At 46.7% G+C, this 11220-nt stretch overlaps 1 protein-coding gene and 1 non-coding gene across 5 annotated transcripts; both read right to left on the bottom strand.

Moving 5' to 3' along the window:
* Nucleotides 1-688: 688 nt before the first annotated feature.
* TRAPPC3 (trafficking protein particle complex subunit 3) lies at nt 689-11220 on the bottom strand. Of its 4 annotated transcripts, XM_055586409.1 has the most exons (6): nt 11025-11156; nt 8221-8254; nt 2369-2466; nt 2025-2124; nt 1436-1618; nt 689-986 (listed from the first exon to the last, which is right to left on the bottom strand). In XM_055586409.1, coding segments are annotated over exons 3-6 (405 nt in total). In that variant the 5' UTR covers nt 2371-2466; nt 8221-8254; nt 11025-11156; the 3' UTR covers nt 689-866. The 4 variants fall into 4 exon arrangements, with proteins under 4 accessions (XP_055442384.1, XP_055442383.1, XP_055442382.1 ...); XM_055586408.1 differs by lacking the exons at nt 8221-8254; nt 11025-11156 and adding an exon at nt 11181-11220; XM_055586407.1 differs by lacking the exon at nt 8221-8254 and having other exon boundaries at nt 11025-11174.
* On the bottom strand, nt 6712-6784 carry TRNAG-CCC (transfer RNA glycine (anticodon CCC)). Its single transcript has one exon. It is a non-coding gene; the product is annotated as a tRNA-Gly (tRNA).

The following is an 11220-nucleotide window of genomic DNA, read 5'->3' as shown; positions in this document are numbered from 1 at the left end:
TTTTAGGAACATCTGGGATACTGGTCTGCTTCTAGATTTTGCTACAGACAGTAGACTCAAAAATAACTCTGAAGGAGCCTCATTTGCTCCCAGGCTTCCCAGACTCTGGTCCACAGGGAGATGTGTTTCTCGATTAGATAAAATCAAGGTAGGGCACAGAACCCAGCAGGTCTCCACACCACATTGTAACAAAATTCCCAGGGCTGAGCAGAAAGAAAACAGGACATGATTGGGGTTTCACTCAAGAATGTGTCTTTATTGAAGAATTTGTAAGAAAAAAAGATGGACCCTCTGTAAAAAGAGGAGATGTTGCCTCCAAACAGCAGGGAGGAATGAGAGACCTGGGTGGTTTCCCAGAAGTCAATGTTTCTGGCATGACCGGCTCCCCTTTCCTGGCAAGCACTGGAGGGTATCACTCCGGCCGGCAAATCTGCCCCGCCCCTCCCACCGTCTCCTCCCTGTCCGGTGAGTCCTGGACCCCCTACAGTTACTCACCAATGACTTTCTGAAGACCCAGGTATAGGTGTGCGAGGTTTGCCTCTTAATGGGGTCAGCGTGGGTTCTGCTTTGGAAAATTCAAACAGGAATGTAAAATGGTTGGAGCTCCTTCTAGTCCAACCACAGATGACTACATCCAGCCCCTATGAAGGGAAAGGGAGCACAGAATTTCGCTCCTGAATGCGCACACTTGTAGGTAAACAGACTATATCACAGTCTGCTCTTTATTAACATGGAGAATGGAAACAAGGTTAGAAGAATATATAACATCCATTAAAGAGTCACTGAATTCTCGAAGGCAGAAGGAGCAGTGAGGCTGTCTGATCCAACAAGTGCTCCTGCTGGCTGCCCTGAAGTCCTGGGGATGGTCATTCCTCTCCAGCTGGGAGGTTGTCCTCAATCCGCCTGATGAACCTCATCCGGATTTCTGTCACACCATCTCCTTTCAGGGTGTCCTGGACAAATTTGGCCTCCACAGCCATCTGGACCTGGGGGACAGTGTGAAAATGAACGGGCCCCTGTGAAATCACTGGGGATGCAGCTGTGACTGCCTCACCTGGAGCAGCCTAGACAAGGGGGCTGGTTTCCACAAAGACAAGGTTGCTAGCTCCTGTGAAAACGGCAGTGGCCCCGACCCAACGGGAGACTTAGAAAGAACACTCGCAAATTAAACTGCCACCAGATAAGCCAATCTGGGAACGGATGCTCCTGGGCTTTGGGGGCTGACAGCACAGCCTCCCAGCCTAAGCAATGAGGATCACCGCCACGTAGAGATCTCCAACTGGGATCCTGTGCTTGGCAGCCTCACCGTCTCCAGCAGCGAAGTGCCAGGTGAGCTCTAGACCCTTCTTTTCACTCTCATTCATTCATTCAAGCATGTATTAAGAAAGACCCTACCACCTTTCAGGTGTCTCAGAAGGAAAAGAGCTGCACTCACCATCTCCAAGGCTCCTCGCAACACCCCACACAAGAGATTGGAATAAATAAGGGATGAGTGGTTATCAGGAAGTTCCACGAAGTCCACCAAGGGATTATTTTCCAAAATGAGGGAGAATTCGTCACCAGCTGGGCTCCAATTGGTGATGCTTGGAGTGATGCCCAAGTACATCTTGAATGCCACCTGTCAGGAGACACACAATGGCACTATGGGAAGAGCAGGAGGGGCTGTGCACCAGGGAAGGTGAAGTGATGGGACCAGAAAGGAGACTTAAGTGGCTCTGGAAAAAAACTGGGGCCTCCACAAGACACTGAAGCTTCAGGTATTCAGGGCAAAGAAGGAAAAGCAACTGTGCACAACTCCACACCCCTCTCCTTCCAGTGGGGCTTTAATCCACAGGGATGCTCCCAACCATTCTTCCCTTTTTCATAATCTGTACTATTCTTAAACCACCAGGAAGGCTTCTTTGGCCCAGACAGCTGCCTAGCTATTCTTCTGGAATACTAAGGGCCTCTCTAAGGGAGAGGGTGGTAAGCAGTGCCTTCCAATGACAATTCTTCAGCATGGCCTGGTGGCCCAGGATAATGACCTTGGCAATGACATCTGCAGTTTCCCGAAAGTCATGGCACCTCCCGACGTTTGACCGTGCCAAGAAATCTTCAATCAGTCGGACTCCAATGTTATAGCCCCTGGGAAGAAATGAGAGAACCGACTATATTATGGGGTCTGAATGTCTTATGTCTGCATGTAATGCTGTTGGTGGTGGTAAGGGACAATGAGGACATCCCCAAACCTCCCAATAAATAAGCAGTGGAAACAGCACCCGAAGGGTTGGCTATGACAGAGGACCTTGTTCTGGGCTCTAAGGGACCACGGAGATTCGGTGTGCTCAGGAGTCCCATTCCTGTCTCTCCCACAGAGGAGCTCACTCACATTTTGTCCAGCTGTTTATTCACATCTTCATCATTTTCATAGTCCTTGCAGAGCTGGGTAACTAGAGCCCCGTAGGTCAGGGTGAAGAGCTCAGAGCTCTAAAAGAGATTGAAAAGGCAGTCAAGAGCAAGCCACACAAAAGAGAAAGTGTGGTGAGAGTCTAGATCAGCCTCAATGCACCTGGAAGAATTCAAAGGAAGGTTACTGGTGTCCGGTAGGAAAGAGCATCATCCTCTGTGGAGCAGCCAAAGACTCTGGCTCCCCAGGGTCAATGCGACAGGGCTGCAACCAGACCCACTAGAAAATGGGCTGAGAAAGGTGCCTCATCCACTAAGCGGTCACCCTTCCAACACACTGAGGTGACTTCTGCTGACCCAGGACCCCACCACAGCTGCCAAGCCTAGCTGCACTCGTAAGGCCCCATCCAGGAGCAGCAGAGGAGCAGGGAGGAATGAAGTGCCGGATGACGTCCACTGCGCTAGTGAAGACCCCTCAAGTCACCAACGGGAAAAAATAATGTTCCTCTTGACACAGTCAAGTGTTTGCAGAAAAGGGGTAACTGAAGGAAATACAATCTTTTCTGTGCCTGGAACACAATATTGACCTGGACTGGCTTCTATTACAACCACAGTTAAAATCACAGAATCTCTTTCTCAGATAAAGAATCCTGTCACCTACCTACCAAAAAACAGAGAGATGGGAAGGTGAAAGGAACAGCAAATACCAAGACTATAGAATAAAAGCAGGAGGTTGGAGCAAAGGCATTATCAAAGTTAAAGTGAGAAATGTGTTAACATCTGGGTCAACGTACTTATATAGAAGTAAGGCTGAAAATCAAGTGCCACCCAAGCAGTCCCTTCTGCATGGAGGCTTATCAGACTTGCAGCAGAGCACCTTTCTGTCTGCAAGTCTTCTGGGGAAGATAAAGTCAAAGCCCAGACTCCCAGAACCATTGTTCCTCACCTCATCCTCAGGCCTGGCGATGAGGTCACTGCAAGAAGAGTAAAGCGAGTGCCTTTTGCTTACATACTGCATTCTATTTTTCATTATCTCAGTTTCCATTCCACACTAACTCTGTAAAGCATAAAGGGCAGGAACCAATCTGGTTTTAGAGATGAGGAAACTGAGCCTCAGAATGGTTCAGTAATTTGTCCAAGGACAGCAAATTATTGACAAAAGTAATCGGGGAGACAGAAACCGGAAGTTTCTAAGCCACTGTTCATTCTGCTCCCTGTTCCCCACAACTGCAGTATTAATCACCTCCCCCCAAAAAACAAAAGATAGCTGTGCTACGGAGCCAAAGAGAATCAGCTTCTGAAAAAGTAAGCTCTCTGAATTCAACTAAAACAGATCAGGGTATCTCCAAGATCAGGGTATATTACCAAGTATGGCAGTTAAAGGGGAGCTATTAAGCAGAAGAATGATTTTTAGTAAAGTTAAGGGTTTGGCATTAGAGTGGCCTGGGCGTGAATGGATGGAGACAGTCCAGCAGTAACCAGTCCATAGAGTTGGCGCCGCTGCATTAAATCAGGAGAGCTTTCCTTGCATTATTAATGAGTCCTTGGATGGAGAATCCAAGAGCCTTGCCCACCATGAAGCCAAGTAACATACATATCACGATGTTATTAAGCACTTTACACATGCAGCAGCCCCCAATTTATCAATAAGAAAAATCAAGGCCCTAAACAGATCTGTTGGTGCGCACAGAATCAAGAAGCCTGGAATCTGGGAATGGAATCTGACCCAGACTCTCCACAGCCTCTCTTAATTTCTAAGTTTATCTCCACTCAATTATGAACCAAGCCTATGTGGAATAGCTCATGACATAAATAGTGCACACCTTAAAAGGTCTTCAGATTTTAAAAACAGGAATGAGTTGTAGTGTAGGAAAAACCTTTCATTCAAGGCTTACTATGTACCAGGAACTACTAACAGGAGGGAAACAAGCAATAAACTGAATAAATAAATGGTGTGCCAGACAGTATAAGAGCCACGGAGGAAAATGAGCATAAAAGAAGATTAGTGAATATTTATGTTCACCTATATGTGTTCTTGCCTGGAGAATCCCAGGGACGGGGGAGCATGGTGGGCTGCTGTCTATGGGGTCGCACAGAGTTGGACACGACTGAAGCGACTTAGCAGCAGCATATGTGTATGTGGGGGGTGTCAATTTTAGATAGGGTAGTTAGAAAAGGCCTCATTAAGATGATGGTTGTACAAAGACCCGAAGGTAATCAGGGAAAGCCATGAAGATATGTAGGTAAAAAAATTGGAAGCAGCAAGTATAGGCCCTGAGGTGGGAGTATGTCTGCTATGTGTGAGACACAGCTAGGAGAGCAGTGTGGCTAGAGATGAGTAAACCCAAGAGAAAACAGGAGAGGAACTCAGAGAAGTGACGAGAGGCTGCAATCTGAAGACCCGTATAACTTAAGGTTCCACGGTACCATAAAGGTCACATAATTCAACCAGCCCCATTTCGTCACTGAACATAAGCACATTCTTCCTCCCAACAGAAACAGGAATCTCTTCTCAAAACTTCTACTTTCAGACTGCTTTAATTATGTTTAATAATAATGATGATTAACATTTATAAAACTTTTTTAGAGCATCTTCAGAGACAGTTACTTATTGATCTTCACAACCACCATGAGAAGTCAGCAAAATAAACACTATCTGTCCCCATTTTACAGGTGATAGGTTAGTACCTGAGACTCACTCTTCTTAGTGCTGAGCACTGTCCTGTGAAAATTATGAAGTCATCCTAAGTCACTGCTTAATCTCCCTGAACATCAGCTTTTCCCAGCTGTACAGGGGTGACAACATTCATTATCTGCCCTTCAGGATTATCAGTGAGATAATGTGTGTAGAGTGCCTGACGCATAGTACCTACTCAAGGAGTAGGTACTGTAGGATTTCCCTAGCAGTCCAGTGGTTAAGACTCCACACTTCCACTGCAGGGGGCATGGGTTCGATCCCACATAGGCCAAAAAAAAAAAAAGTAGATGTTGTTATTTTTGTTCTTCAACTGCTTCTCTGTGGCGTGGTGCCAGAAAGCACTCTGAACTAGGTTCAAAGAGGGAGATTCTGAATCACTATAAAGAACTTTAAAGCAATTAGTAAGGCATATAGAAGGATACAGGGTTTATGTCAGAAGACCTGATTCTAAGTATAGACTTGTCACTGGCCAAAAGACTTTAGCTAAGTCACTTCACTCTGCTGAACTTCAATCTTTTCCAACAAAAAAGTAACAGTGAAATCTGTTGTGCCAATCACAGGGTTGATGGAAGGGGAGGGTCTAATGAGATAATGGACTTAAAGATGCTTTGCAGACCAAGAAACCACAGGAGTGATTTCATGCTGGCAAAGTCCAATACTTCAGGCGCCCTGTGCAGAGTAAGTTAAGCCAAACCCTACCCTCAGGTAAGCTACTGTACTGGACGGTTCTCAGGCAGCTTTGTAGTCAGTGCACCAAACAAAACATCCAAACTCTTTAGGGGGCTAACCTTTGGAGCTAAAGTTCCAAGATACTTATTAAGAGTCATACTTACTATTTTTGTCAACACAAGTAATCCAGTGTGACTGCCCCGCAAGATGCTAGGGAAGGAAGGTCACTAACAGGACTGAGTCCCTCCCTCTTCGTCACTCTCCATCCTCCTGTCACAGAGATTCTGAGGGCTGCTACTCAAGTAGTAACTCACCTGAGCTCTGGAGAATACAGTCACAACACAAAAAACGGGCAGGCCTAAACACACAAAGGTTAATTAATATCTTTACTAATAAAAATGCCTGTGTGCTGACCATTTTGTAGTGTATAGTGTTGCTGTTGCTGCTAAGTCGCTTCAGTCGTGTCTGACTCTGCGCGACCCCATAGACAGCAGCCCACCAGGCTCCCCCGTCCCTGGGACTCTCCAGGCAAGAACACTGGAGTGGGTTGCCATTTCCTTCTCCAATGCATGAAAGTGAAAAGTGAAAGTGAAGTCGCTCAGTCACGTCCAACTCTTAGCGACCCCATGGACTGCAGCCTACCAGGCTCCTCCGTCCATGGGATTTTCCAGGCAAGAGTACTGGAGTGGGGTGCCATTGCCTTCTCTGTGTATAGTGTTAGGTTGGTGCAAACGTAATTGTGGTTTTACATTGTTGAACTCTGCTGTTTGATACTGGAATACATTCTTAAATAAATGTGCTTATGTTATACATCATTTTAACGCACATCTCTCAATTTATGATTTTTTGCTAATGACACTACTTGGTGTTTATTTTACTATTTTTTAAAAATATTTATTTGGCCGCTCTGGGTCTTAGTTATAACATGTGAGCTCTTGGTTGTAGCATATGGGATCTAGTTCCCTGACCAGGGATCGAACCTGGGCCCTCTGCATTGGGAGCTCAGAATCTTAACCACTGGACCACCAGGGAAATCCCTTATGTTTATTTTAGACTAGGAAAATGAGGTTACACAAAAAGCAAATTCGAGCGATTTTCTTATTCAAGTTCAAAATGGGTCATAAAACAGCAGAGACAACTCGCAACATCAACGCATTTGACCCAGGAAGTGCTAATAAATGTGCAGTGCAGTGGTGCTTCAAGAAGTTTCACAAAGGAGACGAGAGCCTTGAAGACGAGGAGCCGGTGGCCAGCCATCGGGAGCTGACAAGCGTGCAACGGCAGTGACCGATGGAGAGGACCATCAAGGCTCATCCTGTCGTAACCACGAGAAGCGGCCAAAGGACGCAGTGCCAACCATTCTACGGTTCAGCATTTGAAGCAAAGTGGAAAGGTGAAAAAGCTCAGTAAGTGGGTGCCTCATGAGCTGAAAATCAAAAATATCATCATTCTGAGGTGTCATCTTCTCTTACTCTATGCAACAACAATGAACCATTTTTCAGTCAGATTGTGATATGTGATGAAAAGTGGATTTTATGTGACAACCAGTAACAGCCAGCTCATTGGCTGGACCAAGAAGAAGTTCCAAAGCACTTCCCAAAGCCAAAACTGCACCAAGAAAAGGTCATGGTCACTGTTTGGTGGTCTGCTGCCTGTCTCTTCCACTACAGCTTTCTGAATCTTGGCGAAACCATTATATCTGAGAAGTACGCTCCGCAAATCGATGAGATGCACCGAAAACTGCAACGCCGGCAGCCGGCATCAGTCAACAGAAAAGGGCCCAGTTCTGCTCCAAGGCAACGCCCGACCACATGTCGCACAACCAGCGCTTCAGAAGTTGAACGAATGGGGCAACAAAGTTTTGCCTCATCCGCCACATTCACCTGACCTCATTCAACTGACTACCACTTCTTCAAGCATCTCAACAGCTTTTTGCAGGGAAAATGCTTCCACAACCAGCGGCAGGCAGAAAATGCTTTCCAAGAGTTTGTCGAATCCCAAATCACAGATTTTTATGCTATAGGAATGAACATGCTTATTTCTTGTTGGCAACAATGTGTTGATTGTACAACCAAACAGTGTGTTGGTTCCTATTCTGAACTCTGCATCTCCCACAGCGCTTTACACAGAGCAGGGACCCAGGAAAAGTTTGCTAGACAAATGGGTTGTTTCTGTTTGCACAGATTAAAAGCAGAGATCTAATTCCTTGGCCATATTAACCATTTACGTGTTTAATAAAGATGTGTTTGAGCCTAGTTATGATGATTTAAAATTCACAGTGCAAAACCGCAGTCCAAACAAAAAATTATGTTTGCACCAACCTAATCACATTGAATCACTGTGTGCACATGGAACTAACAGTGTTGTAGATAAACTTTAATTTAAAAAGGAAAAGGATGCTGGAACTTCCCTGGCGGCCCAGTGCTCCGGACTCCATGCTTCCACTGCAGGGGGCGTGGGTTCAGTACCTGGTAGGGTAACTGAGACTCCTCAAGCTGCTTGCTGTGGCCAAAAATAAATAAAGATAGTGAAACTGATGTTTATAGCAATGAAGACACTTGCCCAAGGTCACACAAGCAAGCAGTGAAGCCAGGGCTCAATCCCAGACACGTCTATGCACCCGGCATTGTATATTTTTTGACCTCTCTAATAGAGGACTGCTTCTCAGGGTTGGGGACTAGGACTTCAACTCTACATTTCCCACAGCGCTTTACACAGAGCTGGGACCCAGGAAAAGTTTGCTAGACAAATGGGTTGTTTCTGTTTGCACAGATTAAAAGCAGAGATCTAATTCCTTGGCCATATTAACCATTTACGTTTCGGAAGGGTTAACTGGGAACACAGCAATTAGAAGGAGACTGGGCTGACTGGGAAGTGGACTGCTAGAGGCGGAGGCTCCCCAGACAGACAGGAAAGAAGGGGAGCATGTCAAAACCAGGTGGCTACAAAGAGGATCACGTGACAAGCCTGAGGTTGGTACCGACAGGAACTGAATGACAGGGGGCACCAAACCCTCACGCCACTCATTTAACACAGACTGCCTGGTGCCAAGCACCGTTTTAGGAGCTGGGAGTACAGCAGTTAACAAATCAACCCTTGCTCTCGTAGAGCTACATCTCATGGGGCGACTATAAGTAAACAAGTAAATACATAATTTATAATGAAGCATTTTAAATGAAACAGACAGTGCTTGAAGAGAGACAGAGTAAGGGGATTGAGAACCAGTCAGGAGGTCAGGGAAGCCCTTTATGAGGAGGTGACCTCTGAGTACCTGTAAATGAGGTGAGGAGGAGCTAGATACTCTCTGGGAGAAGGTTCCAAGCAGAGACCATAGCAGTAGCAACACTCTTGAAGCAGGAGTGCACTGATGCCGGTCCCTAATTCCCTCAATTCACCAAAACTAAGTGAATACTGAGGGTTGTGGGGTGGGGGCTGAAGGTTCCTGCTAAACTTGTATTAAAAGTTTCAATGTTGGTTTCAAGTTTTAAAAAAAGATAGGAAAAAGAGTTAGATATGAAAACTAAACAGGAAGGCTTCTGATATCTGCTCATAGAGGAAAAGGAGAGGAAAATAAACATTTACGATGTCCCTTGCATTTTACACTGTTATCTCACTTAATCCTGCTGCTGCTGCTAAGTCGCTTCAGTCGTGTCCGACTCTGTGTGACCCCACAGACAGCAGCCCACCAGGCTCCCCCGTCCCTGGGATTCTCCAGGCAAGAACACTGGAGTGGGTTGCCATTTCCTTCTCCAATGCATGAAAGTGAATCCTAGAAAGGCATTATTTCCCTACTGTATAGATAAGTAAACTGAAGACCAATCATGATTCCAACAAATATCCATGCTTTTTATAATACATCAGGGGTCACCAACCTCTGGGATCTAAGGCCTGATGATCTGAGGTGGAGCTGATGTATCAACAGAAATAAAGTGCACAATTATGTAAGGCACTTGAACCATCCCCAAGTCACCCGCACCCCCACACCCCATGGAAAACTGGCAAACTGGCCTCCATGAAACTTGTTCCTAAGTCCAAAAAGGCTGGGGACCACTAACCTGCATGACACTACTGCCTAGCAAAACACTCTTCTTCCTTTTTCTTATTTCCTCCAAAACAGGAATTCTTAACTTTATGATTCACAGAGTATTTTCGGGGGCCCACAAGTTCCCCCTAAATGTAAGTAAATGTCTGTTTATGTTTGTCTATTTACTATTCCTGGGGAGAAGACCTACAGCTATTATCAACTTTTCAAAAGAGATCCGACAGAGAAAAAGTACAGCACTACTCTGGAGTCACAGTGCCTCCTGCTGCCCGTATTTGGTGGCTGTTCCTGGCGTAAGATACAAAGGTGTAATGGGAGTTTGGTCATCTTCTGTAGAGCTGAGTGTCAGCAAAAGGCTGCAGATCTGCCCTGCATGCGACCTTCAATAACTCAGTTTGTAAATCGGAAAATAAAGACAAATGGGCAATTCTAGAGGAAGTACGAAGATGCCAAAGAAAACAAACACCTGTCAAGAAATCCCCTTAGTTTGGAGAAAAACATCATCCACCTTACTTTCCAGGCCCAGCCCCCACCAGCAGCCAAACTTTCTAGGATAGACGGTGTCCCACTATTTCCAGGACAAGAAGGGAGCCTGTCCACCTTCACCAGAGGGGGACCACTTACGGCCTACTCTGGCCCACCCCTTACTCTCTTGCTTTCTGGTTAATCAGTACCTGAGCATCTCACAATGCCCACGGCACAGTGTGGGAGGCATTATAGTCCAGTAGTCTGAAGCATTAGCTTTGATGTCAGAGAGACTTGGGTTCAAATCCTAACTCGTCTTAGCTGTAAATAGGGGCAAGTTATGCAACCTCTGAGTTTTAAAGCGGCGATGTTATCATCCACCTGACGAGTTATTTTGCGGATTAAATGCGATAACAGACGTGAAGTGCTTGGCCCAGTGCCTAAGGCAGTAAGAGAGCAACAGTGGGAGCTCCTATTATTGTCGCCGTCGTTGTTGGTCTCGTACGCAATAGCACTCAGGTGGCGGGGGAAGAGGTCTTCGAGCTCCTCCAGCGGCCCTCCAACCTGCCCCGCACCCGGGACGCTCCCAGAGTTAATCTCCGCTCTCGACCCACCAACGAGCCCCTTCCTTCCCTCCAGCTGAACCACTCCCTCCCAGGGCTGGTAGAAGGCGCCTTTCCAGTTGAGACTTGCACCCCGCGCTGGGCCCCTTCCCCAGAACACCTCCATTCCGCCCCACCCGCCGAGGTCACACGCTCCGGTTACCATTTTCTTGCTCTCGGTGCCACGGTTCGCCTGCCTCGACATGGTGCCGGCCGTCTTACCCTGCCGCGCCACAGATTCACTCGGCAACCCCTCCCAACACTGCTCGACCCAGCTAGCTGCCCCCTCAGCGTTAAGGATCGACCGGCACCGACTCACCGCGCCTGCGCAGCTGGCCGCGAGGCACCACGGGACTCGT

The sequence above is a fragment of the Bubalus kerabau genome, chromosome 6, assembly GCF_029407905.1.
Source record: "Bubalus kerabau isolate K-KA32 ecotype Philippines breed swamp buffalo chromosome 6, PCC_UOA_SB_1v2, whole genome shotgun sequence".
Classification (NCBI taxonomy): domain Eukaryota; kingdom Metazoa; phylum Chordata; class Mammalia; order Artiodactyla; family Bovidae; genus Bubalus; species Bubalus kerabau.
Note: the sequence above shows the minus strand (reverse complement) of the source record. Positions and strands in the feature narration are given on the sequence as shown.